Raw genomic sequence first — 27,696 nt, forward strand, 5'->3', positions numbered from 1 at the left:
AGTTTACTCGGTGCAGCAGAAACCAGGAGACCTGAGCCTTGTCCACCCACTCCCACCTGCACGTGGCCTCCCTGCAAAGCAGCAACCGTCCTGATGCATGGAGAGAGGTCCTTAAAGGTTCCTCACATTTGGCTGCCGAGTGAGCCAAGAGCGGCTGGTGATCAGCAACACCACCAAGCTGGGGTAGTAGACAGAAATCCAGATTGAGGAAAGCCCATTGCTCATAGTAATTCACAAACGAAAAGCAAACTGTTTTTTTAAAATGCATTTATTCCTGAAAGTGTACAACTAGAATATAAAAATATTCCTTGGTGAAAGCAAAACAGAAAAGGGTAGGACATGAATGCCAAGTGAAAAACATTTGCATGTTCCAGGGAAAGAAGCCTGCAGAGACAGAGCTTGGAGACTCCTCAAGCTTGGAAGTTAAGGTCATATTTCTATTTTACAGAGATTTCCTATAGCAGATCCATAAGTTACCTCATTGTGACTCATAACTCTAGTTTGCTCTCTTTGAGAACCCAATTACTTCAAGTGCATCATACCAGTAAATGAAATCAGTGTGCTGCTTTATTTATTAGGCTTTTGTTTTTCCTTATGGTGACTGCATTATAGCTGCCACAAATATGCAAACCAGCTGAATTAAAACAGCACACTTTCTTGAACATTTCCAATCTCTCTAAGCCTTGGTACTTTACATGTTCTCCAATACCTGGATTTTTCTGACTAATGAACTCTTCCATTTGCTGGAAAATATTGAACGCAATTAGTACTTCAATGCGCAGCCTCAAAGTATGCCGTGCCTAGCAGCTGAGCACTGTAAAAGAGCCCAGTGCTTGGCAGAAGAGCCAGAAATCCGAAAGATAAAAGGGAGATTTACGCACACTCCCACCAAGGCCTGCTGCAGAATTTAATTGGCAACGTTAGCAATAAAGGGGCTGCAGAGAGAACCACCAAGGTTATGGCCCCAGTGCAAGTCACAAGCAGTAACAAGTTATGATTCCCAGGCTTAAGAACTAGAAATCACATTTGGTTCCTCACCTCGCACTCCCCCATGCCAAGCTGCACAATGCGTTCTGATCAAGTCAGTCTATTCCTTTGCTCTTCTTAGTCCAGCTTTCTCTCTTCAAGGGGAGATACAAATCACTCCATCCAACCCTTCTGCAATTTCAGCCAGCCTCTGCCTGCACTCTTCCCGTAGCTGCTTCAGCTCTCTCTCCAGGCTGGCCTCTCTCATCTGCAGGTCTCTGATCACCTCCGTAGCACTGACAGCTGAAACAGGCTCCTTGGATACAAACCTACTGAAGCCCGTTTCGCTGGCAGGATGTTTGCTTCTGAACACCAGCCGGCATGAACCATGCATTTTATTTTTTTTTGGAGCACAAAGGTATGCAAGATCTAGCAGTTTTAGTTCAACACTTTCCTCTATCTTTCTAGCAGTGGCAGACAACCACTCCTTCTGTAGTTCGTCCTCTCTTGTTTTCACCTGTAGAGAGAAGGAAAAAAAAAAAGGGGGGGGGGGGGGGCGGGGAAAGGAGTATGGTAGATTTCTGTGAAAAAATCCTCCCACCACGGAACAACATAAAATGTCATGTTTGGACTAGGATGTACCAAAGAGAAGAGAGCCAGCTGTGAGTGTAAAGCTAAGTGTGTGGCAGTGAAAATTGAATTATGCTAACATGTGCTTTCTATCAGGTAGCAGCCTCGGTGACCAAAAACCTGCCTGCAGTAATTTGTTTGCAGATTCACAGTCTACCAGCCCCTCCACTGATGACTAATACACAGGGGCTCTGCACGCTTCCCTCTTGCCGAGGAGTGCGTGGTTTGCCTTCAGAGTAAAACACACGGAGCAAAAAAGGAGACCCAGCAGAGTGACCTTCATCACCGTTGTGCTTTAAGCCACCATGTTGTCATAACAGATTAATTGCCTCATGACTAACAGTATTAATTCAGTGTGCAATGCTTTCTGTACTTGGCAATGCTAAAAAGTAAGGATGATAACTGTAAGCTAGGAATTCCTTAATTCTCAATTCTCATTATGGGGTAACAAATGGGAAAAGGAAAATAATGGAGCGGAGACAAAAAAAGTCGAGGCTAAGACCAAAATGAATACCAGGCAGCACACTTTCCCTGAAAATAGGCCCTATAAAACAAAGCTTTTTTTGTGACAGAATCACAGTCTGGATGATAAAAGCAATTGTACATACTGGGATTACTCCAAAGCATTTGATTTAATGTTCTCTAACAATTTGATTTGAAGAACTTGCAAGATGGTAATTGCCTTGCCAATTTCACTAGTGGATTAAACATGAATTCAGTGACTCATCTCAAAGTGTAGTTGTCAGTGGGGAAACATCCGTAAAAAGAGGTACCCTGCGCTAAGGCCTTCAGGGAATCTGTTCTCGGTCCGATGGCGTTTTCTGTCTCTGCTAGGGCAATAAGCTGCCAAATCAGCTCAGCCAAAAAGCAGCAAAGTTTCGGAAAAGCGATGCTGCCTCTGCAATCTGCACAAGCCCCAGAGCTCTCCTGGAACTTGTGCGCAGTTCTGGAGTTCATGCTTCAAAAAAAAAACACAGGGAAACAGAGCAGGATTCAAAGACAGGTCACCCAATGACTCGCAGCCCAGAAAACAAGCCTTATAGTATGAAACTTCCGAGAGCTCAAACTATTCCATTCATGGAGACAGATACATAATTTGTTTTAGATCCTAAAAGAAAGTGGTGAGAGACCAGACTTTGCTGACAAAGCTATCAGAAGATCAAATGGATGAAAATTTGAGTTAGATATTCAGTTTCAGAATAATACATTGTTTCCTACTGTGAGGATAATGAACCATGAAATGCTTCATTGCTGCTCCAGGGATGAATCCTTTGGCTAAAGCTCAGCTTAGGTCAAGCTCAGTGCTAACAATACCCCCTTCCAGCCTTGAAGCTGCTCTGCAACCTCTCCCTCCCCTGGCCACGGGTGAAGCTGAACAGCTCCTTAGGGTTTTAAATCTGCAGATCTGCATTAAGATATTGGTATCTCACGTATTAGGGCTTTGACAAGTTCCCTGTAAAGTCAGGGACATTTTGGCATCTCTCTGAAGCACCAGACAGAGGTCAGAGCTGGAGGGACAAGAGTCCTAAGGTAGCAAAGCCCCCCCTGCCTCTGCCAAGCTACAGCTGCTCGGGGTCAAACCAGCTGCTGTATCTGCAGACAAAAGGATTTTTTCCATAGATCAGGAGGGAGGGTTTCACCACCGACAGAAATTCAGATGCTTATGACATACAGGGGGTCAGGCTACGTTCTCTCACGGTGCGAAACACTGCAGGCGTGAGCGCCGCGGTCACAGTTGAATTTCCCCACTGACACCAACTTCACCAGGGCTTCACTCATCCCACATCTTTCATCAGAATATCTTCATGAGTTTTGCAGCCAAATAATTAATCCTCTCCATAGTCTTCTGATGCGTTATTCTTCCCCCCTGCCCCCACTCAGAAAAGATTAAGAAAATCAATCAAATCAGAAAAGGAGTAAATTTCTCTGTATTTTTCCTAACACGTTAAAGGCTTTATCGATGCAGAACCATCTGTTAAAGGAGACCTCTGTTGATTAAGGCATTTGAATAGAGAGTTGAAGCCGAGAGGAGTCTATCTTTGCCCTTGTCCAAGAACCAAAGATCCCTCTTTATCACAATCCCCAAGGAATCCCAGGACATCTCTTGCTGTTGGCTAAAAGAATATCTGAAGTCCAATTCTCTAACACCACTTTAGAAGAAACAAAACTGAAAAAATAAATTCAATGTTATCTGGTCTCCCCGCTGCCAATGAATAAATGGAAAACGATGTTTGCACAGAGTGGATTTAACACTGGAATCCAGGATGGGAAAAATTTCCTGTTACTTAAAAAGAACAAAATCACTCAGCAAACAGAGCCCACAAAATGTTATTTATTTTTTGCATTAAACTCGGGCAGAATACTAGTAGCGCTGTATAAAAGGATTCCTAATGAAACATAGGTTTTCAAACTCTCCACCGGCCAAAATTGGAGAATTTTATTATCCATTGTGCAAGGCACACGACGGAAGAGCATGCTCCTCTCGGCACTAAGCGCACTGAGTTCTAACTCATAGCAATAGTTAGAATAGGAACAGGAATTACTGCACTGAAGCAGGAGCAGCTGTAAGAACAAGGACAGCAGCCTTACAGTTAGGCAGTCAGGGAAGCAGAACACATTCTGACATCCGAGTATCAGAAGGGCACTGCACATATTATCTTCTGTAAGGACGACCAGTATTTCCTGGGACAACAGTAGATAAATTTAACAGGGGAAATTTTCAAAATAATGAATATGAAATAAGAGAACAAGTTTAGCAAAGCACTATTTATTTCATCTCAGCACAATCTGGAGCCGGTAAGCTAGCTCAAGTTCTTTTTTTGCACTGTTCTTCCTGGTAAGCTCTGCAACCATATGTATGTCCACAAATACTCTTGTTGCGGTTTGTGGATTTCAATAGCTAAAAATCCTCTAAGGGTTACCTTCAAGTAATATTCTTTACTTTTCCCATCCTGAATGCTTGTGAAAATACTTGATAACCTCCTCCTGTATGGTTAATTGATGCATTTTAACAGCTTGCCGTCTCCCATTAGTCAGCACACAATGATTATTCTACACTGCAAAACAATCTCAGCAGACCACTTTGTATTAAACAAACATATTGTAAAAGATTAGGAGCCTCAGCACTTTGTGTCTGCCCGTCTCTATCCCACAGCTCTGCCTTTCAGTCTCAATCTACCAGCTGGAAGTTGAATTCCCAATTAGGTACGTAGTACTGTCTGACAACTGCTGCACATCCTCTCCGAATAAATACAACAACATGATAATAATCATTTCCACTTCTACAGAACCAACCTCATCCCAAAGGCACCTGGTGCATTTTGAGAAAAGCCACGCCAAACGTAGAGGGAATCAGCTGATGAGGAATCAGTAGCTTCGAACTGACGCATATCCCACTCTGCAGCAAGTACTGATCTGGTTAGCTGTTCACAACAGCACAAGAGAGCAGTCACTGACAGACACTGTAACTGAGCCCATGGAAGTATGCTCTCCCTCTGTGCCCTCCAGGGTCAACGTACCCTACCAGGTTTCGTGCTCCCAAGATCATGATAGACCAAGCTAGCAGGAACCTCCCATGGCACGCAAGTGTCCTCACCAGCCCTGTGAGGGCTGCAGATGGACAGATGTCATGAGCATACACCGAGGCAAGCACTCCTGTTGGGTTCCTTCTATCTCGTCGCCTCACCATGCCACCGACCACTGTTTGGGATAGGATAGCGGCCAAACTGCCTCGAGTGCTCCTAGATGGTTTCCTTCAAAATAACTTAAGCCTTCCAAAAGGCAACCACAGGTTTTCAAAATGTATTAAAAGCTAAAGGGAAAACTCTAACAATTTTCATGTTCTAAGAAGAAGCCAGTGAGCTAGTATAGTTGCAGATATGAGTATTGCATCTTAGATGATATAGACTGAAAAGGGACTGAAGGGACAGACGGCCTGTGCTGCCCTTCCCAAACCTGGCACAGTGCAAAGGGTTGCCATGTTCACAGACACTGCTGGCAGGTTCACACACGGGAACATGCAAAGGAATAAACACTAGAATAAAACAGATCTCTGCAACATCAGCCAGAGGGTGGGCAGAGACGGGCAGCCTCCAGTTCCTGACGTGGTGGAATTAAGCCAGGTGGGACATCCACCTAGTGTGGAAAGGATTTCCCATCTCCCCAGGGACAGCACCATGACTGATGCTGCATTTCCCAAAATCTTCAGGCTGAGGTCTGATGGAGGCAAATGGCCAAGCCACAACAGAAAAGGGTGGGCCCAGTCCACAGCTGGAAAGGGGCAGGGAGGTGAGGCACATCCAAAAAACAGGCTGCGCAGGCAGCTTGGCTCAGTCCCCGCCATGGTGGCTTAACTTACGCACTGATGCACAGGAGAGGCCTCAAGCCTGCAAACACCTACACACACCATTAACTTCGCCAGCACTTCCTCACCCCTACCTTCTCTGAAATTTCTTCTAGCCTAAGGTACCACTGGCTGTCCTTTTCATCCAGACAGCTATCTCAGCTATTTTCAGTCCTGGGAATCTTTCAGCTTTGAATAAATTTTGTAGTGATGAGTTCAGCAGGCAAATCATGGACAAGGTAATGTGTTGCACATTTTAAATGAGCTGCCTTCCAGTTTCTTTGCATGTTCGACTGTTCTGAGGCCAGAACAGTTCTACCCAAATTCACCTCCTCTGGATGTGTGCTGATTTGTCATGTGGACAGTCCCACTCTTTCTGCTGCCCATCTTGTGGAGGGCTACTTCTATCAACTGCTTAGATGACCTACGCATTTAGCTCATTTGATCTCTCCTCAAAGGAGACCTTCCAGCCCTTCACAAATACTGCTGTGGTTTCCTCGAATCCCTCACACGTGCCTGCACCTTGCTGGTAACGAGCTTCCAGAGCTTTGTGTCTCATTCCATGTGGCTCAGAAACATCCCCGCGAGGCTGATCTGTCTCAGAGTTTTAACAGCTCACTAATGAAAAGTGCAGTAAAAATTATGCACAAAATGGTTCTTTTTCTGCTAAGAAGCAAGCTGGATGTGAACTTCTTTGGAGAGAATTTTACCAACACGCAAGACATCCCAAAGAGATGCTAAGAGATCTAGATAACCAAATCACGTTATCTAAATCATTTCCAGTAATGACCTAACAAAAATGACAATCTTCCAAATGCTGGAAGTCAACGTTTCAGCTTGTTAAAACTTCACATGGCAACATGAAAGCCTCAGAAAGCAAATGAATGTTCTGCCTCTCAGTTACATACTTAAATGAAGCCGCTAGCTAGAGATGACGTTTAAAATGCAGCAGCAATGAAAGGTCCAAACACCTATTTTGAGAAAGAGTGGGGGGAGGAATAGGAGCATTTCCATTTTGTGATGGCGTTGTTGCCAGCTTCGAGGAAGGAGCAGCAAACCAAATTGATGGAGCTCCTTTTGAAGTGGATGATAACGACCAGAACCATGTCATTATTTTTAAATCGCAGTCTCTTCAAATTATTCTAGGAGTTTTGCAGAAATGGCTATAGTAACGGTATTGTTCAGAAAAACAAACTGCACAACTCTAGAAATGGCACATTTTCTGCCTCCAGTCCTATCTGTCCACTCATTCTCTCTTGTATTTCTCTTATGAATAGGGAGAAGACCCCATATGCATACAGCATGAAATACAAATTATTCTTGCTATTCTGTACAGATACTACAAACTGTGATGCCTGCCTTTGCTGGAAAACAGAGTGCAACCTGCTCCTTTGTGCTCCGAATCACAAGGAACGAACAGAAAAATCTCAGATCTTGTCTTTTTGGGTTGCAGAGTGAAAGGAAATTAGGAAATATGAATGGATGCAATATCCAAGCCACCAAGTCATACTGCCTTTGCTATCAGGGCATTATCACCCAACACCTTTCATAAACTCATCTAGTTCCTCTGAAAACACCAAACAGCATTTGACTTGCAGAATTTTTTATTCCTAAAGGAAGCTCATTTCCGGGCTTTATTTTAAAGGTATCACGTCTAAGATGGCCCCCTGTACCTGGGGAGTTGAAAAGGGTGAAGTGAAATATTACACGCTTGGAAATTTATGATTAATGAGGGGCCAGGCTGCAGAAATAGAAAAGACCTGCCAGGCCAGCCAGTGCACTCACCTGCCTGGCTCCGAACGGCTCCCCAGCACATCGCCATGTCCCAAGCACGGGCACTGAGAGGCGTTCCCCAGGTTAGAGGAGCTGCCCAGAGCTCTCAGTCTCCATGTATACTGAGCAGACTCTCATTCAACAGACAAGAATCAATTATAGATAAAGATCTACAAGTAAAAAATGAAAGCGGGATAAGCACGGAGATACCGGCATCGCTCAGAGACTGCCAGCATGGATGCCGCGCAGAAATCCTGACAGCTGAGCGCTGGAAACCAGGAGTGGCAAATTAAGGCTAGCTTAGGAGTTTTCAGTTTCCAGACTGGAATCCAGATCAGTCCAGGGGCTGAAATCTTGCAAACACTTGTCTTTAATCAGTACTAGCCTGAATAACACTTTATAAAGGATCATTATTTATACCTTTTGCTGTCTTACAGTTTATATCTAGTGTTTATTCCACCACCACCCCCTACCACCCCCAAGAAAAATCTTGCAGAACTGCAACCCCAGCTGACAGTCTATCTGGGATACAGAAAACAGGATAGAGAAGGATTTGCAGACTACTTTTAAGAAAGCCCTCCTTGTTAGCACCGAAAAAACAGCACCAAGTACAAAAGGAAAGAGAGCAAAAGGAAATAATAAGCAAAAGTATCAATAACATAGAAGGGGGAAGAGCAGAGTCCACTACAAGCGTAACAAAGACCTGTAAGTATTAAATAAAAGTGGAATACGATAAAAATAGATACAGGGATCCCACAATTCCCACCCACAACCTCTCTGTCCTCCTATACAAGAAGTTCCTGGCTATACGATACGCATTCTGCACCTTGCTCCACGCGGAGCAGCGCTGAAAAGCATGCACCATGGTCTGTCTGCGACAGATTTCCAAGCAGAGCTCGTCTCAAACATCATTAGAGATAGCAAGAACTGAACAAGCCAACACCGTTGCTCTCCACATTTGTCAGTTTTCTGTACAGAACAAATATGAATAACCCAAGTGTTTTGTGTGCTTGTGTGTCCCCAAAGGCATAAAAATAAAAACTGTTTCACACATAAGTAGGGTGAGGGCTTTACACTTTTTTAACAATAAACAAATAATAATTTATCTAGTGGGCCGGTTTCTTTTAACAAAAATGTTTGCTTGTTTTTGTTTTTTGTTTAACAATCATGTTTAAGTGGATGACAAATGCTTTCCTTCCTTAGCTATAGACAGTGACCCATTCAGCCTCAGAGAAGCAGAGAAAAGCACCATTTCAAGGGATCCTGTGAATGCATAAGTGATGGAAAATCAAATCCTGCAGCTCCTACTTCTGGGAAAAATTACGGAGCGGGGGGGACAGGACCCTGCAGAGCCTATGAAGTGCAAACATTTGCTGAACGGTGACTTCCAAGAAGATCAGAGCCCCAACCTTCAGAAAAACATCTAAAGACATATGCTGCTTATACAAAAAAACCCCATGAGTTAAAGCAAAAGTAATATCTGCAATCAGCTGTTCTGGGAACACTACAACACTGAGTAAGCAGGTGTTTTACTGAAAAAAAAAAAACCAACCACCTTACTCTAATTTCAAATTCATGTCTTATAGTAACTTGCCCAAGTGTAATTTCAAACCTCTAAGAAAGTTATAGAGTTAGTACTGCAGCTCTATAAAACTTGTCTCATTGAATCAAGCTTCTTTGCTGTAAGCTTTCAAGGTTTTTAATTTTCTGCAGCAATTTCTACACACTGAAGAGTAACCAGTTAAAAATGCTGGAAACCATCATTTTCTATTTTAATAGCTGAACACTTCCCACACTGTCCTGCCTAAATGAGGTTTCTTTCTTCTTGTGAGATCCTTGGTTGTACACAAAAAAGACTTGATGTTCTTCTGAAATAGCCCATTTAATACCGATGTTCATGCATTTATGGATTTAAAGTCACAATAAACTGTTTGATTAGTCTAACCTACCACAAAGCACAGGCAAACAGTATCTCACCTAGTAATTTCTGCAATGCTCTACTACATTTTGGTAAGCTACAGGGTCTCTTCTAGAAACATATACTTTTGGTTTTTTAAACACAGGCTCCAGCAGATCAAGAAACTACCCTATCCCTGTGTTATCTCAGCAGTGAAATACATTTATGGTTAAAAATTTGCCCCTTTTCAGTGAGTTCTGCCTCAGCCACTAGGTCTTCTTATACCATCTTTCATCTGAAGTCTTATACCCTCAAAACTCCACTTCTGTCTAAGAACTTGCAGAACATGATCCAGCTATAACTTTGCCTTGGTTAAATTACACTTTTCTCACCTCTCAAAAGACAGACCAAATAATTCTTTTATTACCCCTCCTCCTTTAATCCTTTCCAGCCTTTCAACCATTTTCCAGTTGTGATGGTGGTATAAGTGGGGCCAACACATTTCATTAAGCTCTGAATTGTGATCTGTATCTTATCCGTCACTTAATGACTGTAGCAGATAGCAACACTTAGCTGCTAATAACCTAACAACTTTTCCATGACCCATTACCATTACCTTCTATTTCATAAGGCCATGAAAAGGAAAGGTTTGCCCATATTCAAAACCTGATGCTGTAGGCAGATCAAACTGGTTTGAGGTACATGCATGGGTATTTCTTACTAAACTCTAACACCAGCAACAGTAAGAAACTCAAATTTTGGCTTAACAATAATTATAACAGCTAAAGCAAAATTTCACCTTAATATAATGACTGATTTCTAACACTCGTTATTAGTTCAGCAAGAGGAAAAATCTTAGGCCTTTGGAATTGGTGGCAAATAAATGAAAGGGGTGATCCCAAAGTAATATTAATGGGGGCATTATTTGTACCATAAACTATGAAGACATTTGAGAATGGTTGTAAAGCTGAGCTATAGCAACTGACAGAAGAGGTAATTATACAAGCAGCTGCATTCCAAATTTTGCCCGGATTTGCAATTTCCTGCAATTAGAGAGGAATGTATGCATCTCCATCTTATGCATTTTAAGCAAGACATTCACTATTCAAATGTTAGCTCCCCCAGGCGCACCTATTGTCATTCCACAACAAATTGACAGGGAAGCCACAGAGAGGCAACAGTACCTATTTTATCTAGGAATAGAAGGCCGTCTTTTAACTGGGGGAGGAGTCCTCTGACGAGAAACTAAAAATATAGTTTTAATACCAGGAACGCACATAGCTGCATCTGACGAGAACAGCTACCACAGCCTGGCAGGGCACTGCTGCTCTGTGCTTCCTTTTATTATACATTGAATGCTGCAAAGCACTTCGTAAGCCTTCAGAACAACATCCACGCTGTTCTCCAATGGAAAGCTTTTAGATGGTGAGGAAGCACAGTAATGGAAAGTTAGAATTAAAGCATTTGAATGAGATAATTTCATAAAGAGGAGTGACCTGATCTTGTCTGAATGGATAACATTTTTTTGTTGGTTTGGTTTGGGTTGGGTTTTTTTTTGCTTTGGTGTTTTTGGTGGGGTTTTTTTGTGGGTTTTTTGGGGGTTGGTTTGTTTGTTTGTTTTTTAAGATAATCAAATGGGTCTGTATTTAGACTCACATATCTAAATACTACATTGATAGGAGTCAGAAAACTAAATTTAGATTAAGATAAAGGAAAAGGATATAGGATTAAGAAAACAGGAAAAGAACAACATTAAGATTTTTCAGGGTCTTTACCAGAAAAATGCAAAGTATACCTCTAAATATCAAGACAAAACACAAAAGCACACAACTGATAAAAGCATTCCCTGTTTGCTGAGACTACAAATACCTACCACACAGGCAAAGCAAATGGGAAATTAATCCTCTCAGGCCTAAAAGCAACTGAACTCTGTGACTGTTGTGCAGTGAGCCCGTGCGAGCAGACTTGCTTACAGTAAGGGCTTCACCCAGCTCTCCTCCTGCGACGGAGCTGCACAGGATCCCACCCGTGAAAAGATGCACAAAGAGGCAGTTGCTTCAAGGACAGCCTTTGGGTTGGATTGCTAAAGGACATACCTGAGGCAAACAGCCCAGAAAGAAGGCTGAAACCCTCATGAGATACATCCCTCTGCCATAAAGCTACAAAAAACTTTACTATTGTATGGATATTTTCTGAACTCTCTGTTCCTGAGTTTTTGGCATGAGTAATTCGCTTCTCCAGTGGTTAACTTTTGAGAACAACTGAACTCAAAGAAAAAAAAAAAATGGGAATCAAAAATGTAATGTGATTATTCTATTGCAGCAACTCTGTGGGCAGAACCAGCCAGGGACAAATCTTAAAATAATAAATGGTCTTCAAAGAAATTGGCAATTTCTGCATCACCTCTGACAGCTAAAGAGGATGCCAGCGATGCCAGCACAAAAAGAGCAGACGTGAAGCATCAGCAAGAGCATACAAGAAGATGGCCAGAACCACCGTGCTCTGGAGCCAGGAGCTCATCTAAACGTCTTCAGCTGCTTCCCGAGAAGACAGGCAAGCCCGCCACCTGGTACGGCCCCGCTGCTCTCAGGAAGGTGGGACAGCTCCAGGCAGGAACGTCAAACTTGCAGATTCTTCACCATCGACTACAAGGAGATACTTGTGAAAGTCCCATATGCCACACAATTTTGAATGTGCACCACAGGCAATAAGAGATAAACACCTATTTCCTTCTCCAAATTATAAATCTTCAGCATTTTACAGTAATAAAAAAAAAAAAAATCCATTCTAACAGCCCGGCCTTGTAGAATGCATTTCTTCTTAACTACAGTTTTATCTCTAGACTTTTCAAAATCCTTTAATTCAATTAGAAGATCACACAAATTAATGTAGTAATAGGCACATACTGAAAATAAATGATATGAAAATCGGAGTATGTCAGTGTAAGTAATTTAGACACTTGCAAAAAGGCTGCAGTGCTACTTTGAAAAAGACCCTGACAACTACAAATCACAAAGGAAGGCAACAGACAAGTATTGCTTCGTATAATAAATTGCTCACTTATTTTTCAATTTGTTCTTCCAAACTTTTTTCTTGGGCAGCAGAGACAAACACTGATGATATGAGATATCATCTCAGATCTAAGTGACTTGCAGAGGCTTGGAGGACCCCACTTTGTTATAAGTACAGCTTTATCACTGTGCAACATGAAAGTAGCCACTTTAGAAACAGAGTGCTGCTTGTGGTTTGTACTTCTCTATATTATCTTGCCTTGGGAGAACGGGATGTGAAACATTCAAGCAATGTAGCCCCTATACATACAGCCAAAAAAAGGAATGCTTCTACAAACCACTCCTCAAATACAGAGATGAGAGGAAGGTATTACCACCTAGTCATACAAATTTTCAGAAAAGGGTCTGTCTTATGCAAAAATTACAAGGGAAATAAAAAAAAAACCACCACCAAACAAAACAAACAAAACCCCATGACTTTTAGGGAGTTTCTTCACCCCCAAACTGGTTTGGTTTTCAGTTAGAAAATACTCCCTTGTACCCTCCAGGGGCTTTGGATGACTGCTGCGGAACCTCCACCAGCACCCAGCCCTGCAGCTCTTCTCTCTGCTTTTGGGGGCGGCAGGGGCAGTGCATCCAGAGCAGCAAAGGTCACTCCAGCAACCCAGCCTATCCCCAGCTATGGCATGAGACAAGTGAACTTTAACTCCCAGGTGAAGACTTGTCTACATAAAACATTTTCAGAGTTTCAGTGAAAAAGCAGACAGTTTCTAAAGCCACTACTCTGCAAGCACAGTTCCTCTTATTAGCTCACAGTTTTGATGGTGAGTAGCAGCTGCAGGTGGATGTGAAGCTGCCTGAATGGCCATCATGACTTTTGCACTAGTCAAAGGCTGAATCCCTCAGCTAACCTGCAAAGGGAAAAAAATCAAACAGCTCTCTTATGGTTTTGGATAAGATGAAGAGTTAAAAGTAGCGAGTTCTGAGCTCAGAAGTGTACTAAAGCTTTATTTAGATGCATTTCTGGCTGGGAAGAAGAGATGTGACAACGTTAAGTTACAGATTTATGTCAGCTCTTCTACAAGCACAAGGGACAAAGACACAGAAATGAGTTGTATACTTTTTTTTCCTCTTATGATCAAGTACCCTCGATGTCAGGGCAAATGACTGAGAGAACAAAGCTAAGGTTTTAAGAAAAAAGGAAACTTAAATTTAAGCTTTGAATGCATGAATGCAAACAGTGTTTCCAAAAGCACCTCTATTAACTCACCTAAAAACGAAGCAGTACTGCAAAGTACACAACGCTTGTAACTCCAGCTGGCAGAGGAGGAACCCATCCCAACAGTCTGCCCAGAGCTGTAAAGCAAGCCAGATACCTCCTGGAAGTTATTGTCCCCAAAACCCACTCTGAAAGGTTCAGTAAAACACACTAATAGTGTTTCAGGTAGAGCTGCTCTAAAATACAGCCACTGGCTATGGTGTTTAATATGGCCTCTGTCAGCCAGAATTAGCTATGTCCCCAAGATACTGCCTCTGTGGAGGACAACATTTTTTGCAGTGGCTCACCACTTGCAAGAGAGTCTTGAAATCCAGCAACCTTGTGGTCATGGGTACCTCAAATTCCACCCATCAGCTTCCAAGCTTTTCACGTTCAAAAGACAGAGGTGGTGCTGGGAGCTGCAATCTCATATACTTTGCGCATCTGAGCCCTACAGGCGTTCCTAGTCTTTGTTTTATTGTGTTTTACCTGCGAGAACATAAGTACTACACTTACTTCTTAAAAATGCACTAAAACATTTACAGTGGCTACAAAACACATTCTCTCATTGGAATGGGTTTTTTTACAGTTTATTGTTAAATAAAGCTCATCTAAAATTTATTGGAGTATAATTCTTCAGCTGCATTTACTACATGTTTCACTGCCTTGGTTGGTATCCAACATCTTGGAAAATAATGCGAGTAAAATATTAACACTGGTCATTGATTATACTTTAACTGATCCTGTCACCTGAGCAAACATTCTGCATTTCGGCAAAGGAAGGGAAAACAGCATCTCTTGGGAAGCAAGAAAAACTTTCACCCACGCTTACTTCAAACCCCAGAGTTCTGCACACAAAAGAGGAGACAGCACTCAAGTTTTTAATGTTTCTCTCTTCCCTAAGGAGCTGTAGTCTTTTGGAATATATAAGCCCCATGAAAAATGTCAGGCTGGGTAATTTATTTTCAGTTACAGTTTTTGTGTGTGTTTGAAATCGGTTTGCTGATTTAGCAACTGGTACATAGAGTCTCTCTGTCTCTCACACAGTTCAGCACTCATTCAGCAATCTGCACAGCAAGTTGCATCTGCAAACAAAGAATAAATACTTATCTTTTTCATCTCTTTGTACGCTGCAAGCTTAACATTGACTATTCAAGTCTGACCAACCTGCACAGAGTTCTCGGAAGCGAGCAAGATTCTTTCAAAAATCACCTAGCGCTGCTTATCTGCAGTAATTTTCCATGTGCATGCCAGCCTTAAGCCAGGCTAACTAGGGGCTTCAGGTCTAATGCAAATGTTTGATCCTGCTGTTAAGAGGAGAACCGATGCACGGAGATGGCTTCTTTCCTCCTTCCAACACAAGAGAGAGCACACTGCCCTCCAAGACCAATCACTTGGATCTCCACTGCAGTCTCCACGGGCACTTACTAGAAGCAAGCAGCCTCAGATCCCCTGCTAGGAATATTGATGAGTGACAAATAAACCAATGCAAGAAAATACATAGGCAAAAAGTGAATACAAACATTAGGATCTTAATTCCTACTGTTTACAGCAGATCCATGCTTTCTAATAACCTAAGTCTGCTAATACCACGGCAATTCCATCAGCACCAAATTTAATCCTACATTTAACTAAATAAGAACTACACATAAAAGCCATTAGCCTTGTTCCTCCTTGCCATCCTCCTGTCCATGTCCTCCATTGCTCCCTTTGATGGACGTTTCTGTTGATCTCTCTGGGTTTCCTCCCCCTACCCAGGCATCTGGGCCTAGCCAACCATGAATTTCCAAAAGCTGCTTTTGTGGCCTTGCTAGTTCTTCAATTTCTTTTTGCATGAAAAGCTCCGCTGACAGCTGCTTGGTGCTCCAGATGGAGGTTTGCAAATACAAAGTGGAACACAGAAACACTCTGGGAGCGGGGAAGGGGCAGGGGAAGGGAATGTGCTGACTGAGGAAATGCATGACACTGAACCATTCCCTACCACTCCTCCACTTCCTGCACCCCAGACAGCCTGGATAATTAACTACTTGCTACACTAACATCTTCATATGAGCAGAAAGCCCAGAGAACTAGAATAAGCCGCAGAAATAGCAAAGAAGCAATGTGAACAATTTGCTTTAAAAAAAAAAAAAAAAAAAAAAGCTTTTGACAAGCCCTCAGAGAGTTCTCTAGCAAGAGCTCAACTGTTTCTTTGCCACAAGTCCCGGGCTTAAGGCAGCAGAAACACAAGCTGGCCCCGCAATGGTAGAGGAGGGAAGGCAGCACACCAGGAGCCAGTCCAATCCCCGCTGTCACCCCTCGCCATTCACACAGTGGAGAAAATAATGAGACTCTCCCTTTCCCTCACCCACATACATACACTGCGCATGCCGTTATCTTCACGCAGGTTCGGCGCGCGCACAGCACAGCCACCAAGCGCTAGCAGTGGCTACTAGGGTACCCACAGCTCCTCGCTCCCCCCTCCAATTCATTACAAGGCTTACAGAAAAACTTGGCAAGTGCACTTGTTTGAGTAGATAAAACTCAACTCAATCTTGGTAAGAAAAACCCAAGCAAAACCAGAAGGATGTAGGACTATGTTTCAGCATCAGACTCTGGAGTTGCTTCTCTACTTCAAATAGTGAAGCCTTAAATCAAAGCGAAACAAAACCCATTCAGTCTTTTATTAATGTAAGATCCTGAGAAAAAAATTTCTTTTTATTAGAATCTACAAGGTCTGAAGCAGTGTGCTGTGATGAGCTGGCGGTGGCAAAAAGTTTGAGTGAATGACAGGACTCTTGGGATGGAGCAAAAGCCTCTCTGTGTTTCAGCCCCCACCATCCCCACTTGATGGGGTGTCCCAGGTCATTCCTGCCGCCACCGCTGACCACCCCTGCACCTCTCCCCTCCCCAGCAAGAGACAACAAAACATCCCTCTCCCATATAGCCCCTCCCCAACACACTATGAATCCAAAGGGTGTCCCATCTTCTGAAGCGGGCAGCCCTGCATCCTGCCACCCCTATCAAGGCTGCGGGTACAACAGCCTGGGAAGGTTAGGGGTTACTGAATTGAAGGGGAGGTGACCGATCAGGAGAAAAATACAGAAACAAAGACAAAATGCAGGTTTCAGTGTGGTCTTCCACTGTCATTAAGGAAGTCTGATAAGGGCCGGGGATTACAACCTCTTAAGTCTCAGCTCTGGGTACTCAGGTACAATGCGAGCCAAGCATGGAAGCACAGCCACCAGTATTTCTGGAGAGGACTCTAGTGTGGAGGGAACATGTTCAGCTCAGATTAATGGCTCTAAGTCTTTTCGGGCCATGCTTCAGAGGCATATGCATGAGCAAGCTCCATCCCATCATATTGCCATCTCAAAGGAGTCTGGCTTGCTTTTAAATGCTAGTGAACACAGAGGATCCCAAGATACAATATCCCAAGTTTCAACAAAAGCTCAGTATGGTGTGAGCATTCATGTGATGAAAACTGAAATGATCACCATTTGGAGTCAAATACCCTGCATTCCAGCTTGTGGATGCCAAATGTTTAACACAGCCTGAAATCAAATCCCCCTCTCAAACAGAGGAGTAGATAACATGAAATATTCAGAAAGGAAAAAGCAAACAAACAAGTTCTCTTTGGGAATTTTTCATCTTTTACAGTTAAGTTTGTTTCTAAGAAGAGAAACATTTCTAAAGCTTAACCATTTCACTCAACTTTTTGATCATTTACAAATCCCCAAAATGTCACCAAAGAAATGACGATTATTTGCCCAGTACTGCATGGAAAAGAACAAAGCTAACAATAAGAAAGCCCCGTATTCAGATCACGCCTCTGTCATATGCCTTTTCTCCTCCAAGATGCTGAACACATTGCTGCCTAGAGATGGATATCAGTTAAAATGTCATATTAATCAGGGTTTCACAAATCACCCAAATCCCATGGCAACATTCAGATGTCTTCTAGTGAATGTCCCTGAAAGGGGAAATGGTTTCAGAGTCATTCCAAGCACATAACCAAAGAAAGAGGTGGGGGCAGGCAGAAACAAACAAAAGAAAATAAGGAAAATAAGTTCCTTAAAAGATTTAACATTGATAGTTTTAACTACCAGAATCACAGTGAGCAAATGATCAAACTTGAAAGAGACAGACACATTGCCCCTGAGACCACATCCTGAATAATAAGCAGTTGTGTTTAGTGGTGCAAACCAGACATCATGGCATAGCAATGACTTTAACACACCTGAAATACCTCTACGTAGTCCAAAATAAATAAATCAATCAATCACAGGCTTGCTTAAGTGAAAGAGACTTTTAACACGTTTTCAAGCCCAATCCACAGTCTTAGAGCAGGTCCAACTGCGCTTCAGCAATCCCTGACAGATACTTGCATAACCTGGTTTGTGCAGGGTCCAAAAATGTAAACTTCACAGCTCACCAGAAAGCCTACTCCAACATTTCTCTGCCCTGGGCATTAGGAAGTTTTTCCTTAGTACCCAATTAGAATCTCTGTGGTGGCAATTTACACACATTCTTGTCCCATTCACTGAGGACATGGGCAAAAAAATAAAAATCAAAATTTTTCCTCCATAGAAAACTGCTTCATACTCAAAGAATCATATACCTCACCTTAGTCTTTCCATTTCAAGACCTTCAAAGACCTTACGTTTCAGACTTACAATGGTTATCATTTTTGTCTTCTGGACTCTCCCCAGTTTCTCTCCTGAATTGTGATGCTCAAAACTGGATGTAAAGAAAGTGCAACTGTACCTTGTTATATCAAAGCTCCATCTAACCCAGCACTGTCCCAATAAGTCTTCAACAGTAAACAGCTAGAGAATAAGTTTAGGACTAGACAAATACATAACAATACCTCACTGGAAGATACAACTTCCCAAACTCCAGTAGTTTGTGGCTGAAAGACTTTCCTGACCAGAGAATACTCTCCGTATTTCTTCCTTAACAATGATTTTTTTCTTCACTAATTTGTCCAATAATTCCCTCTAGGTTCACCCATCTGGAGAACTAAGGAGCACCAGAAGAACAGTAAAAAATGTTTCCTCCTGCTCCAGTGCAATACCCCTCTTCATTCTCTCCTCTTCTAGTACAAGGAGCCCTAACCTAGCTAAATTTCCCTTGCAGAAACACACTTTCACACCTTGGATCATCATAGCTTCCCCTCCCTGTGCTTTTCAGCTCAACCACATCTTTTTTTTGAGTTAGGACTGGGACTAGAACTGCACACAGCGCTCCAGGAATATTTTAAGCTTTGCTTTCTTCTGCTTTCTTAACAATTCTTAGGATTCAGTTTGCTTTTTTTGACCACTGACATTGCCACAAAACTATTGTTATAACCCTAAGAGCTCATTCAGGTGACAGAAAAAACACATTGTGATTCTCCCTTCAGGTGCTTTTTGTTAGATTTATCTCCATCCAATTTTATCTGACGTTTTACCACTTCACTACTCAGTACAAGGGCCCTCAACAATCCTTTGCTGTTGTCCTTCACATGTGCTCTCAGGGGTTTAGTCTCATCTCAACCTGGGCACCTCGCTATCCACCTCCTTGCCCAGAGCAGTTACACACACGCTGAGCGGCACAGGCCTGTGGGGCTCCACTGGCGACCGCCTCTGCAAACTGGTCACGGCTGCCTCCTCTCCGCTTCCTGCTCTGCCGTTTGCTCAAGGGGAAGAGGAAAGACAGCCACGTGGGCAGGTTATTTTTGTTGAGAAGCTTTTCAGGGACTTTATCAAGTGCCATTTGTAAATGCAATTAAACGACGTCAATCCAACCTCCTTTGTCCACACGCTCATTGGTCCCTTCAAAGAGCTCCGACAGATTTTAGATTCATGATTCCTCTCTGCAAAACCTGTGCTGTCTCTTCCCCAGTATATCACGTTTCATCATGTGCCCTCAATTCTTTTCTTCAGAACAGTTTCTACTCAGTTGCCTGGCACAGACATCAGGCCTCGTGGTAACAACAGACATAATTACTCTGTGGATTATCACGGTTTTTGTGAAGTACAAGGTAGTGGGCACAAGAGCTATAATAAACTGTACTGTCCTGCAGCCGGGCATGCTTGTGAGAGCCAAGATAATTTCCAGATGTCTCAGTATTGCAAGATACAAAGTCAGAGATAATGACCACTTTAGCTACTGCTATATCTTCTCTTTGTTTGACTAAAAAAAAAATATAGAAGGAAAGATTTGATAAGCTTATTTCTCCAGGGAAAAGACTGAAGGGGGCAGAAACATACGATTGATAGAGGAGCCTGCGTTCAGCAAGCATCCTGACTGCGGGGAAAAAAGACAGCCTACAGGCAGAAAGCATCACATAAGCAGCAACACTATTCAAAGGAAGGGCTGATATAAAGAGGATTGATGGAGAGTCATCTGACCCCCAGCATTCCAAAAAACGCTGTCGTGTAGCATTACAAAACGATTCTGTTCCAGGGCACGTACAAGAGGAGACACTTGCGATAAACCATCCTTTTAACACCACGCTAAGATGCACTCCATTTGTTTCCCACAGTCATAAACTCATATGACATTCACTGAATCTCAGAAACACTGGAACTTGACCAACCGTCATTCAAATCCAATTTGAATATTTCAAAGTACAATGAAGAATTCATCAGTTAATCTTTTTGGACTTCATTTCCAAATTTAAGCATAAAAAAAATTTCAGTGTGATTATTATATAATATTTAACATAAAAAACAGCATAAAAGGAGCGTTTATGACCTTTGGAAGAAGGGGCAGGCAACTCAGGAGGACTATAAGGATGTCATGAGGTTATGCATGGAGAGAATTAGAAGGGCCAAAGCCGAACTTAATCCGGGTACTGCCATAAAAGACAATAAAAAAATGCTTCTATAAATACATTAGCAACAAAAGGAAGACTAAGAAGAATCTCCATCCTTTATTGGATGTGGGGGGAAACAGTGACCAAGGATGAGGAAAAGGCTGAGGTACCTAATGCCTTGTTTGCCTCAGTCTTTAGTAGTAAGACGAGTTGTTCTCGGGGTACCCAGCCCCCTGAGCTGGAACACAGTCACGGGAAGCAGAATGAAGCCCCCAGAACCCAAGGGGAAATGGTTAGCAACCTGCTACACCACGTAGACACACACAGGTCTATGGGGCCAGATGGGATCCACCCAAGAGCACTGAGGGAGCTGGCAGAAGTGTTCACCAAGCCGCTCTCCATCACTTACCAGCAGTCCTGGCTAACCGGGGAGGTCCCAGTTGGCTGGAGGTTAGCAAATGTGACGCCCATCTATACAAGAAGGGCCAGAAGGAGGATCCAGGGAACTACAGGCCTGTCAGCCTGACCTCAGTGCCAGGGAAGGCCATGGAGCAGATCATCCTGAGTGCCATCACATGGCACATACGGGACAACCAGGGGATCGGGCCCAGCCAGCATGGGTTTATGAAAGGGAGGTCCTGCTTGACCAACCTGATCTCCTTCTATGACAAGGTAACCCGCTTAGTGGATGAGGGGAAGGCTCTGGATGTTGTCCACCTGGACTTTAGTAAGGCCTTTGACACTCTCCCACAGCATTCTCCTAGAGAAGCTGGCTGCTCATGGCTTGGACGGGCGTATGCTTTGCTGGGTAAAAAACTGGCTGGATGGCTGAGCCCAGAGAGTTGTGGTGAACAGAGTTAAATCCAGCTGGCAACTGGTCACGAGTGGTGTTCCCCAGGGCTCAGTGTTGGGGCCAGTCCTGTTTAATACCTTTATCAATGATCTGGACAAGGGAATCGAGTGCACCCTCAGTAAGTTTGCAGATGACACCAAGTTGGGTGGGAGTGTTGATCTGCTGGAGGGTAGGAAGGCCCTACAGAGGGACCTGGACAGGCTGGATCCATGGGCCGGGGCCAACTGCATGAGATTCAACAGGGCTCAGTGCCGGGTCCTGCACTTGGGTCACAACAACCCCATGCAATGCTACAGGCATGGGGAGGAGTGGCTGGAGAGCTGCCTGGCAGAAAAGGACCAGGGGGTGTTGGTTGACAGCCACCTGAACATGAGCCAGCAGTGTGCCCGGGTGGCCAAGAGGGCCAATGGCATCCTGGCTTGCATCAAGAATAGTGTGACCAGCAGGACCAGGGAGGTGATAGTGCCCCTGTACTCGGCACTGGTGAGGCCGCACCTCGAGTACTGTGTTCAGTTTTGGGCCCCTCACTACAAGAAGGACATTGAGGTGCTAGAGTGTGTCCAGAGAAGGGCAACAAAGCTGGTGGAGGGTCTAGAGCACAAGTCTGATGAGGAGCGGCTGAGGGAGCTGGGGTGGTTTAGTTTGGAGAAGAGGAGGCTGAGGGGAGACCTTATCACTCTCTACAGCTACTTGAAAGGAGGTTGTAGCGAGGTGGGGGTCGGTCTCTCCTCTCTCCTCTCCTCCAAGTAACAAGTGATAGGACGAGAGGAAATGGCCTCAAGTTGTGCCAGGAGAGGTTTAGATTGGATATTAGGAAAAATTTTTTCACTGAAAGGGTAGTCAGGCACTGGAACAGGCTGCCCAGGGAGGTATTTAAGAAATGTGTAGGTGTGGTGCTTAGGGATATGGTTTAGTGGTGGACATGGCAGTGCCAGGTTAACGGTTGGACTTGATGATTTCAAAGGTCTTTTCCAGCCTTAATGATTCTATGATTCTATAGTATTTAACAGCATATATATTGTTATACGTAAGAGGAATCAGAGCATATCTTGCTTTGGAAATCATGCATTGGAAATGTTATGTTTAGACCTCAAGCTGATTTGTCCTGCAACAATCATGTCTGGTTTGCCATAAAATCAACCAAATCTGATGACACTAGAGACCTGCCTAGTCCAGTACCCCATCACTGACAGTGATCGACAGGAAGTACCTAGAGAAGACTATAAGACAAAGGCAAATATATGGAGATACTTCTATTACTCCAGCCTGCAACAATTTGTACTCCCGCAACTTTCTAAGCTTGTAATTCCTATCTGTATATTTAATAGTCTTTGATGGATTTCTTCTTCCAAGAATGTGTCCAACAGACACACTTTGTCCAACAAATCCATGTACACTGCTTATATCCACAGTGTTCTGTGGGAAGAAGTTCCATACTCTGAAGCAGCAGCTCCTTGTGCCTGTCTCTATCCCACTGATCCTAACTAGGTCCTTATCCTTACAGTGAAAGAGAGAGTGATCAGCTCTCCAGACACTTTTTCCATGCCAGACCCTTTTGAACTCTTGGGCAAATACCTCTTGATCTGACAATCTGCCACTTTTCATTTTGTCAGCTGATCTATAATCCTGTCTACCAACACTTCAATCTAAAAAAAACAAAAGCAAACAAACAAAAAAGCAAAAAAAAAAAACCTCTCCCGAGTTGACGCAGACACAGAATAGTGATACAGCGTTTTTGTTACTGCTCTATCTGCCCCAACTGTTTCTTTCACTTTCTCCTCCATCCACGGGTTTCACAGATTCCCTGGTATCCTTCTTTCCTCTTGACGTCTGAAAAAAATTACTCATTTTTATGCCTGCATCTTCATCATATCTTCTCCTTGTGCCAGCATGTTAATATTCAGATTCACCTTCTACATTTACATTAACAGCTCCTTTATTTATGCCCACCACCCCCTCTGGGTGCTTCCCAGTGTCTCCCCATCACTATGTCAGCGAATACCATGTACACTTCCTTCATATCACCTGCTTTCATCCGCAGCCAGCCTCCCACAGCCAGTCTGTTCTTCCACCAAATCTTGTGCTTAGTCCCTTCTCTCACTTCACAGGTTTCAAATCCTTCTTATTCCTTCCCTCATCAGACATTTCAAAGACTACTAACTCAGTGAAAGATGACAAGCTCTGGACTCTCCCACCCTCCTTTCCCTGCAAATACCTATCTTTATTTTTCTCACTATAACCGTTACTGATGCTTTCAACCTGCTGCCTCTGTCCCTCCGGGGGCTGCCATGATTTCCTCCTCTTCTCTTCTCTCCTCTGCAACCCCTATCCTTTGATGCCTTCCCTTCCAAAAGAACACTTACTTTGTTTCAGCATGCTGCCTCTCCGGGATAGATGCCTACTTTGTGCTTGAAAGAGCACCTGGCATGCTGTGGGCATAAACAGACAAGTAACTGTAGATCTGACATCGAGATTGCAGCAAGGCTGACACAGAGCAGCAACAGGGAGGCTGCCCTAGGATTGGCCATAGTAAGACAGCTGAAAAATATAGGATCTTAAAAGTCACTAATGATCAAGAATGCCACCCAAAGCCTTACCTTCTCACACCACACAGCCTTTCGGTGAGTTACACGCTCATGCAGTTGGTCACGGAGAGTCATTAGATCCTTGGATAATCTGTCAATTTGCCCAGTCAGACTGTCAGCCCAGGGGCAGCACGAGGTCGCTTTTGGCAGCCTGCTTTTCTCCACATGAGCATCCTGGGACTCGCACGTATTTCCCTCTTCAGCCATATTATCTAACACAGTTTCCTAAAGGAAAAACAATAGAAGTTACTTTTCAGCAGGAGCTAAAATGGTCGTCGTCCCCCCCATCTTCCTGGTAATTCATAACTATGAATTCACTGCTACCATCTCAGTATACAGTTGCTCCACAATTTCAGAGTTATTTTAAGAGATAACCTCCTCAATTCACTATAACATATTTCTAAGTTAACAGAAAACTTATGTTGCTTATCTAGCTTATTTTAGAAAGCACTGCATACTGTGAACTACTCTCCACTGCACTAAAGCATAAAGTTACACTCATGGCAGAGAGATCACCAGTACTGCAGAAGCTCTAGATATGCCCCTTCCCTTCAGACCCTGAGCCTGGATGCACTTCTATGGCTTTTTGTAACGAAGTGATGACCAGGACGCAGATACATGCTTGCACTGTTCAGGAGAGCCCCATCTGCTATGTGGCACAGTCAGCTGTAACACCCACAGGATCACTTGTGCCCATGTAGAACTCTACAAGTTGAGGAACCCCAAGAGGTCCTTGCTCTAGGCTGGTCAGGAGCTCTGTCAGCTCCACTTGACCATGACCACCTAGCTGGTTCTATAATTAATTCTGCAACTGCCTTCAGAGGTAGCAAGCATTACTTGAAATACTCAAAAAACCCCCAAATAACTTCAGAGTCCTTGAAATGCATGTATCTATACACCATGGAGCACAGATTATGTAGAAACAGTTTTCAAGCCAGGGTAGCAGAGCATAAATAAAGGACCCAGGCCTCCTCACTCAGAGAGTATTAAATATTTATTTCCATATTGTTATCAAGAAGACATTAAATAGGAGAAGTCATAATGTCTTTTAAGGACATAATTTGCATTCAAAATTATCTTTAGAAATTGGAGAAGTAATTTGAAAACAGTGAGAGGAAATTCAGCAGTTGAGCAGCATGGTCTACACACGGGCAAGGAAAACCCAGATGCATAATTACTGGCTCAGCAGCAACACTGCTGGAAGAGATGTCAGGAAACCAGAAGTCACCGATGTCACACTGTTAAAGTCAAGTACCATTTAAGAAAGTATAAACACAAGTCTCTGTGATAGAAGAGCACTGACTGTAACACTGATGCACGGGTGAGGCACCTGAAGTTAAACACAGACAAATGGGAAGGAAAGTCCCATATGACAGCAGCAACAACCATCAGAAGTTTGAAGGAATGGCCTACAAGGAAACATTAAGAGAACCAATTTTGTTAAGCCTAGCAATAGGGACTGGGAAGGCAGTGACATGCTAACAGCCTTCACTTACATAAAAGATAAAGAGGATGGGAGTATTTTTTTTTTCCCCTTCTTTCTCTCTCTTCTCCGCAGGTAGGTTAAAAACTCTGGCTTGAATCACAGCAAGAGATTTCTAGGCTCATACAAGAAAAAACATCGTAAGATAGCTAAGAATGGCAAAAGACACCCTACAAAACCTTTCTCAGCAAGCACCAGCACTTCAAATTAGCACAAAGCAGCACTGAGGCCAACAGCTCATGCTGACCAAAGGCCCAGCTCTTGACAACGCAGACATGTTCTGGGCACCCACAGGCTAACAGACTGCATGGAAATAAGACAAAGCTTTTCTGGTTTTGTTGGGGTTTTTTTGTTGTTTGTTTGTTTGTTTTTTAATTTGAAATTTACTAAATGACAGAATTTTAAAGTAACATCACTTCAGTCACTCCAATTCCTGTAGTTACGTCATGCTCCTGCCCACAACCATCAGGAAGACCTGGCAGTAGCTATGCCAGAATCATCCCATCCATCAGATCAGCAATGCAAAACACGGGTTAAGTGGAAAGAGAAAACTACTGTATCCTCAAAGCACATCTCATTCCCATACATCCTACAGCATCTGGGAACAACCACCATCAGCAGCAAAACAAAAGAAAAAGGCAAATTTGCCATCCAGCCTGTTGAACAATTTTAAAAGATGCGCTGGTCAGGTTTTTTTGCAAGTATTTATTTAGGACTTAACTCTAGGAAGTGCACACGCACACTAACACTCCCAATACTCCGCACGCTGTTCAACATGTCCGAGGCAAATGTGTTGGTGGATACACTGAAATGCCGTAACACTTGCAGTTATATTTTGCCTGTTTGGAGCCAGGCTTATGCTAGTGTTGAGGCTTTCCAAATAACCATAAGATGGTAGACGTGTGAAGGAAAAGCCATTATATAACTAATGGCAATTTGAATGGCTCTGCATTGGAAGTACTCTTCAAGACAGGTGAGGTAATTTTACACTCCTGTGCCTTGCTTTTAGGGTAGAACAAGGCATATGGGCAATTAACAGTCAGCTCACTGATGCTCAAAATTTTGTAAATTCATATAGCTAAGGCAGGGCTTTAAAGAATTATTTTCAGCAACTGTGAATAGGCAAAAGTTGTAGAGAGGAGTGAGATGGATGGTACCGTTTACACTCACTTGAGAAGTCGTAAGATGCACAGAGAAAGGCTTATTGATTTTCTTATGATCATTCAACACAGTTCAAGGGGAAATCGGCAATTTTAACACATTATTTGGCTGGGAAAAATGAAGTTGTTCTCAATATCAGCTGCTTGCAAATTTAGTTGTTCTCAAGTCTGCAATAAAGCTTAGAGGCCCTCTTCTGAAAAGCCATTTAATTTTAACAAAATGTACAATTGCTATGTTTAAAAAACATTAAAGAGATGAAGATCAGACATTTTCATTTTTGTTAACTGTATGAAATTCTGCCACTCTGCCCTGTAATTCCTCAGCTTAGCTGGGTGAGTCTTACTCAAGAAAACAGAGGGATGAAGGAGAACTAAGAAAACACTCCTTACTTTACCAAAGGCATTTTTCCCTTCTTCTCAAGTGCTATTGAACAGTTGGTTTGCAGCATTATTATTTTTGTGGGAAGGGGCCTTTGGAAGTGGTCAGCTATTTGTTAAGAGTCAAGAAAGCTGCGCCCTTTGAAATTAGTTTGATTCATTACCATCCACTGCCAATAAACTGGTTCCAGTTGCTTCCACTCCAGAAAGGCTTCTAGTTGTCTGGTTTCAGACTCCAGAAGCTGTAACAGCTGAAGGAAAGGAGACAAAAGAAAGAAAATCAGGTAACATTCATCACTTGTCAACGAAATGAAATGTGCATTTGGTCTAAATTACAAAAAGAGTGTCAGTGGTGCACGGGACAACATTGGGTTACTTTACAAGAACATTGTAAAAGCAGCTGCGGACATATGATGTGAAACACTTTTCCCAGCATCACCAATTTATTCCTCACCCCAAATGTACAAACACCACCAGCTTTTACATACATAAATGTAAATTTCTGTATTGTTTTGAGGGATCAAAGAGCCATAATTATGATATATTAAGGCCTAGATGCATGACCATCTTCAAATCTTC

The 27,696-nt window shown here is 43.1% G+C and overlaps 1 protein-coding gene across 4 annotated transcripts in view; it reads right to left on the reverse strand.

Annotated features, from left to right (window-relative positions):
- Positions 1 to 250: 250 nt before the first annotated feature.
- TEDC1 (tubulin epsilon and delta complex 1) overlaps positions 251 to 27,696 on the reverse strand; it is a 77,059-nt gene continuing 49,613 nt past the window's right edge. For 2 of the 4 annotated variants that reach the window (XM_087732537.1, XM_087732534.1), the window contains 4 exons: positions 27,282 to 27,368; positions 25,593 to 25,694; positions 24,109 to 24,321; positions 251 to 1,483 (listed from right to left, as the gene is read on the reverse strand). In XM_087732537.1, coding sequence (XP_087588663.1) covers positions 1,124 to 1,483; positions 24,109 to 24,321; positions 25,593 to 25,694; positions 27,282 to 27,368 — 762 coding nt within the window. In that variant the 3' untranslated portion in view covers positions 251 to 1,123. The remainder of the gene's footprint in view (positions 1,484 to 24,108; positions 24,322 to 25,592; positions 25,695 to 27,281; positions 27,369 to 27,696) is intronic. The other 2 variants (XM_087732535.1, XM_087732536.1) reach the window with 1 other exon arrangement.

The sequence above is a fragment of the Nipponia nippon genome, unplaced genomic scaffold (assembly GCF_047370975.1).
Source record: "Nipponia nippon isolate SJK-2023a ecotype South Korea unplaced genomic scaffold, ASM4737097v1 scaffold_5, whole genome shotgun sequence".
NCBI classification, from domain to species: Eukaryota; Metazoa; Chordata; class Aves; order Pelecaniformes; family Threskiornithidae; genus Nipponia; species Nipponia nippon.